Below are 6892 nucleotides of genomic sequence, written 5' to 3'. Positions count from 1 at the left end.
TAACTTCCCTCAAGATTGACACATTCACTCCTAAAATGGTTGGTTAGGAGAGATTGTGTCAATCTTGGGGTGCTCCATGGGACACGTCCATCCCATGATGCCAATCTTCAAAGTGAACCTAACTAATCCGGTACCAATTTTAAATCGGATGAGTAATCTTGGTGTGCACCGTGGGACACGTCCATCCCAAAAGGTCTGGAAGTCCAGACCTTTTGGGATGGATGTGTCTCATGGTGCACACCAAGATTACTCATCCGCTTCAAAATTGGTACCAGATTAGTTAGGTTCACTTTGAAGTGATTTGTTAGGAGTTTATTGTGGCAATCTTGTTGTAAATTTTGATAATGTTATGATTTGAATGTTGTTATTGTGGCAATCTTGTTGTAAATTTTGATAATGTTATGATTTTAATGTTAGAATCCGTTGTTGTTTGCCATTTTTTGTTATATACCACTTCGCGAATTAGCTTCAAAACATATCCAGCCTTCGCATATGCGAACTAAATTCATCAAGCAAAACAAACTTCAGCTTCGCAGGCTTCGCATATGCGAACTAAATTCATTAAGTAAATCCAAACATTAGCTTCGCAGGCTTCGCATATGGTCGAATCTGCGAAGTCAGACGGGAGGGAGACAAACACGCGTAAATATTGAAGGTATTATGGGAAAGTCACACAAAATCAATCTAGATATGTAGTAGGATGAGTAAATGGGTTAAATATATAAATAGGCCTCCCATTTAACCCAATTTTGTAATTTTCCCATATTATTATCGTGTCTTCTTTCTGTTTGAATTTTAATAGATCATTATATTTGAAGGGACAATAGATTACTTGAAATGGCCAATAAGTTATTGCAAATAGGTTTAAGGAACTAATAAGATATATACAAGCTTTAAAAAAAAAAAAAAAACATAAGTTTAGGGTCAATTAGATAATTTATACAAATATAAGAACTCTTATATGTTAAGCCAATTAAAAATTAATTTTTAGTTATGTGCAAATCAAAACAGGCATGTAAAAATTAATTGGGATAAGGTACAAAAATATCCTTAACGTTGACAATCAGGAGCAATTTTACCTATAACGTTTAAAATGATGCAATTTTACTTGTAACATTGGCAGACAAAAACAATTTTACCTCTAATGTTTGTAAGTTGTGTCAATTTCAGATATCATTATAAAATGTAGATGTTTTGCTACTTATTCTGCACCAGTTATAGTTTGATGAATTATTTTTTAAATTGATCCAATTTACCAACGTTAAGGGTAAAATTGTACAATTTTAAACGTTAGAGATAAAATTACTCCTAAATATCAACCTTATGGGTATTTTTGCACTTTGTCCCTTAATTAATTTTATGATTCTAATTATTATAGATCTAACGGTACGGTGATCACAGTGCAAGTGAGCATTACTGTATAAAGAGATAGTAATAATAATAAGGGATAAGGTACCAAAATAGACGTAAGATTTTTGGGGAAGTACCAATTTAGGCTCAACGTTCAAAATAACACCAATATAAGCTTAACGTTTACAACATAATATCAATTTAGGCTTAACGTTTACAATATAGCATCAATTTAGGCCTCACGTAAAAAATAGCACCAATATAGGCTTAACGTTTACAAAATAATATGAATTTAAGCTTAACGTTTACAATATATATATATATATATATATATATAATCAAGCTAAATGTCACAATTAAATTAACCATATTATTTCTTTTCCTATTAACTTTATATGTTATCTTTTTATTTAGTTTTATATTTTTATTTATTACAATACAATTAATTAGTATTCTTCCCATTAAAATCTTATATTTGTTTTTCATCAATGATTCTATGACTCCTACATTTCATTGCTCATGTAATATATGCAAACTAAAAGTAATTGAATATTCATAATATTTCGAACACTTAGTGTTCAGAATATTATGGATAGTCAATGACATATATCAATATTATTTTAACTAGTATTCGAAATATTCAATTACTTTTAGTTTGCATATATTACATGAGCCATGAAATTTAGAAGTCCTGGAATCATTGATGAAAAATAAATATAATGTTTTAATGGATAAGAATACTAAGTAATTGTATTATAATAAATATGAAAATATAACTAAATAAAAAGACAACATATAAAGTTAATAGGAAAATATGGTTAATTTAATTGTGACATTTAACTTAATTATATATATATATATATATATATATATTTTTTTTTTTTTTTTTTTTTTTTTTTTTTTTTTGTAAACGTTAAGCTTAAATTCATATTATTTTGTAAACAATAAGTCTATATTGGTGCTATTTTTTACGTGAGGCCTAAATTGATGTTATATTGTAAACGTTAAGCCTAAATTGATATTATGTTGTAAACGTTAAGCCTATATTGGTGCTATTTTGAATGTTGAGCCTAAATTGGTACTTCCCCGAAAACTTTAGGCCTATTTTGATACCTTATCCCTAATAATACCAATAATAAATTGGAAAAATTACAAAATTGGATCAAATGGGAGACCCATTTACATTTTTAACTCATTTACTCAATCTACTACATATCTAGACTATGTTTGTGTGACTTCCTCAAAATACCCCCACCCTTTCATCTTCCCCCTTCCCCTTTCTTTTCCTTACGCGAACGGTTGCTCTCCCAGACCTTTGATCTTCCTCTCTTCCTTTATATTTCGCGAAATCTACACCATTTCTCTACATCACCATGTCTTTCTATTCTTCCTCTCTTCGTCTCTTGATTCTTCATCTTCCTATTCCTAGAAAATGAAGCCATGGTTTTTCATTTTACTGTTCCTGCTCGTTTCTTGGTTTCTTTCTTCTTGTGACCATCGAAGAAATGATTATTCTACATTATTTTCATCGTTTTTTCCAGTTTATCATATTGTTATTGACGATTTTAATGGTAAAAGGCGCGAAAAATGTAAGTATCTACTGTTTTCTCTGCGTTTTTCCAGAAAATCATTTCGCGTAATTTGGTTTCGCGAAGATCTGCGATGAGAAAGCACCTGAAACGTGATGATCTACTTCGCGAATCGATGATTTCGCGAAGTGTGCGAGTAGAAAAGTTCATGATTTTTCACTCGCGGACTTCGCGTAAACCGTTTTCGCGAAGTAGATCGTCACGTTTCAGACCTCGCAGACGTCGCGAAATCATCGATTCACGAAGTAAAATCATCATGTTCCTTGCACATTTATATTCGCATACTTCGCGAATCCTCATTTCGCGAAGCCAAATCGTCATTTTTTCTGCCTAACATGATCAAATTTTTCTGAAGGTGGTTGAATACATAATATCCCTTTTTGGAAGGCGGCGTATTGGGGTGTAGAGAAGATGATTTTCCTTCCTGTATGGGGAGAACTTCCCATCAAGATTGGTCACATTCACTTTGAAGTGATTAGTTAGGAGTTATTGTGCCAATTTTGTTGTGTACCATGTGAAACGTCCATCCCAAAAGGTCTGGACTTCCATTTATCATCCCAAATGGTCTGGACTTCCAGTACAAGGAGAAATTTCCGTCCAGATTCGCCACGTTCACTTTAAAATGATTAGTTAGGAGTTTATTGTGGCAATCTTGTTGTAAATTTTGATAATGTTATGATTTTAATGTTGTTATTGTGGCAATCTTATTATAAATTTTGATAATGTTATGATTTTAATATGAGAATACCTTGTTGTTTGATATTTTTTTTTTGTTATATATCACTTAGCGAATTTTGTTCAAAACACATCGAGATTTCACATATGCTAATTAAAATCATCAATTAAACCAAACATTAGCTTCGCAGATTTCGCATATCGTGAAATCTGCAAAGTCAGATGGGAGGGAGACAGCCGCTCTATAAAATTACAAAAATATTGAAAGTATTTTGAGAAAGTCATACAAACATAGTTTAGGTATGTAGTAGGTTGAGTAAATGGGTTAAAAATGTAAATTAGTTCCCATTTGAAAATTGTAATTTTCCTTAATAAATTTAATGAGATATATAAGTGGTAGTTAAGAGTAATCATGTAGATAATAACATGGAAAAACCAAGTTTGACATATTCAGAACATAATATTTGAATATATTGAGTTGCAGATTGGGGGATTAACAAGTCAACCAAACAATTTCTTCTTGTTTTTTGCTGTATCAATATGGGGAATAGAAAACCTCATCTGGTAGTTATACCATACCCAGCACAAGGCCATGTTGCTCCTCTCTTGAAATTGTCACACAATCTTGTAAATCATGGGATCAACGTCACTTTTGTTAACATTCACTCTCAACATTCACCTATTCTCTCTCAGAATTTGTACCAACAAATTCCTCTTTTAACCCTCGTTTCCATCTCTGAAGGATCTCAGTCTCACCTCCAAGATTTGATCCAAAATATTAATGACTCTAACAAGGATGCCCAAATTACTCATGTCATCGCCGATGTATCTCTTGGCTGGGCGCTTAAAACTGCCTACCAAATGGGTCTCAACCCTGTTGCATTTGTTCCTTATGGCTTAGCAAATTTGGCTTTTATCCTCCACATTCCTAAGCTCATCGAGGCTGGAATCATCGATGCTAATGGTAAGAAATTATAATTTCCGACTTTGAGATTTATGTATGTTTGATTCAATTCTTGTTTATTACTTTTTGTTTGATATTGCTGGTAGTTTGTAGATATTAGCTGTCTTTACTTTCGAAATAGCTATATATGACTCTGATCAAACCATTATATTCTAAGTAAAAAGCAAAAAGTAGCTACATGATGTGGGTAGAAGATGAGAAGGGTTCTCCTGTCATGTGTGAGGCGAGGCAGAGGTCATAGGCTTGGAGGGATTGAGGGGCTTGAGTATCCATTGGTCAGTAGAAAAAGTAAAATGCATGAAAAAAATACCAATTTAGCACTCATAAATCATGATCGACCAATGCAATCATCCCCTGTCAGTGAGATTGTCACTTGTCATAGGAGAGTGGAGAACCAAAGGTTGTATGAGAAGACGATGGAATGGAGAAAAGTATAATTCTTAAAAGTTGAGAAACAAACCAGCACTTTTTCATGTTGAGTTATTAGCGAATTTTCAATTCGTTACGTGTGGTATGTGACTGTGGTTTTCGGAAGATTTTGGTTGCTTCTAATTCTGTTTCGGCTATCCAATTGCTTAAAGATGAACAAGCATTATTAAACTGGCTGAGGGTTAGTGTAACTTTGGATCAATCGAGTTCGTGCATGAGAGACGTCAAGCGAACATTGTAGCGCAAAATTTAGCCATTTGGACATGTTCTCTTTCTCATTTGGAAGTCTTTATTAAAGATTTTCCATTTGTACTTTTTATTGTATTCAGAATCATTGTCATGCTTTTACTCTTTAATGCCAGTTTGGTTTTAAAAAAAAAAAAAAAAAAAATACAAGCACTTGAACCTTTTGTGTTTGAAATCTTTCATTTTCTAATCAAACTTCCGTTTTTACAGGAACTCCTATTAAAGAAGAAACAATTAGTCTATCAAAGGACATTCCTCCCTGGAATCATAAAAGCCTGGTATGGAGTTTCAATGATGAAGAAACTCAGAAATTCTTATTCAAAATTTTCATGTTTGATGTTGCAGAAGATGTGAAACTTTGCACTACAATTCTTGCCAATTCATTTTACCAACTTGAAACAGCAGCCTCTAACTTGATCCCAAACATCTTACCAATCGGTCCTTTGATGAATCATTCAGGAGATTTTATGTTTGCAGGAGACTCAACATGCTTAAATTGGTTAGATCAACAACCTTCTGGCTCAGTCATCTATGTTGCATTTGGAAGCACTGTCTTCTGCAGCCAACAACAATTAAATGAATTAGCAATCGGTTTCGAAATCACAAATCGGCCATTTTTGTGGGTTGTGAGATCAGATTTCACAAAAGAAACAGCTGCAAAACTTCCTGAAGGATTCATAGAAAGAGTGGGAAGTTATGGGAAGATAGTAGAATGGGCTCCTCAGGAGAAAGTGTTGGCTCATCCTTCAATTGGTTGTTTCTTTTCTCATTGTGGATGGAATTCAACAATGGAAGGTGTGAGCAAAGGAGTGCCTTTTTTATGCTGGCCTTATGCAGTAGATCAATTTCATAACAGGGATAACATCTGTGAAACTTGGAAAATTGGTGTGCAAGTGATGCCAGATGAGAATGGGGTTGTGACAGGGCATGAAATCAAATCTAAGATAGAGAAATTGCTTAGTGATGAAGCTATAAAATCAAATTCACTTCAACTGATGGAAATTGCTGGAAAGAGCATTAGAGAAGAAGGGTCTTCTTTCATGAATTTCAACAGGTTTATTACTCAGATACAGCAGCTGGATTGATTGTACATGTTTTATGATGAATATTTCATTTCCAAGGCTTGGTTTGATTGAAATGGTGATTTTTGTTTTATTTGGAATACAAGATTCTATGTATTAGATGATTGATTTACAACTTGTCTTCTTCTTGGTGGACAGTAGCACTTGATTATTACCTAGAAATTAATTTAGCATGTGGTGCTTTCCCATAAAAAATAAAATAAAATCAATGATTTGCATGAAATCCAGCTCAAATTCAACTGAGTTAATTTTGTTGAAAAATCTAACTAGAAAAGTCAAAATAATAAACATATACGGTGACATATGCAAAATCTTGATTGAAATCAGAAAAAGAAGCAAAATATAATGCAACTAGGGCTCAACATTGGTCTGAAGATTCATGAATCGGACCGATTCAGAGCTGGATTGAATGGTCGACTTTTTTCTGGATGGAATTGAATTGTACTGTTACAGCCATATATTATGAGATTTATGGCTTTGAGCCCGGGCTGTGATCCTGCAGCATATAAAGACACAACTGCTCAGGTTTGGGTACAGATTTACAACCTGTCTTGGCA

General features: G+C 33.3%; 1 protein-coding gene across 1 annotated transcript; it reads left to right on the top strand.

The window, feature by feature from the left end:
• Positions 1 to 4052: 4052 nt before the first annotated feature.
• On the top strand, positions 4053 to 6470 carry LOC136232924 (UDP-glycosyltransferase 83A1-like). Its single transcript, XM_066022411.1, has 2 exons — positions 4053 to 4578; positions 5464 to 6470. Exons 1-2 carry the CDS (start codon positions 4155 to 4157, stop codon positions 6336 to 6338), a joined length of 1299 nt encoding a protein of 432 aa, XP_065878483.1. The 5' UTR covers positions 4053 to 4154; the 3' UTR covers positions 6339 to 6470.
• Positions 6471 to 6892: the final 422 nt, after the last annotated feature.

Source organism: Euphorbia lathyris, chromosome 1, assembly GCF_963576675.1.
Source record: "Euphorbia lathyris chromosome 1, ddEupLath1.1, whole genome shotgun sequence".
NCBI lineage: Eukaryota > Viridiplantae > Streptophyta > Magnoliopsida > Malpighiales > Euphorbiaceae > Euphorbia > Euphorbia lathyris.
This window is presented reverse-complemented; position numbering and strand designations above follow the sequence as displayed.

Excerpts from the sequence above, each read along its gene's own strand:
- LOC136232924 (XM_066022411.1), top strand. The coding sequence starts at position 4,155 with ATGGGGAATAGAAAACCTCATCTGGTAGTTATACCATACCCAGCACAA. Across the intron at positions 4,579-5,463 it reads TGGAATCATCGATGCTAATG|GAACTCCTATTAAAGAAGAA; the intron begins GTAAGAAATTAT and ends CCGTTTTTACAG.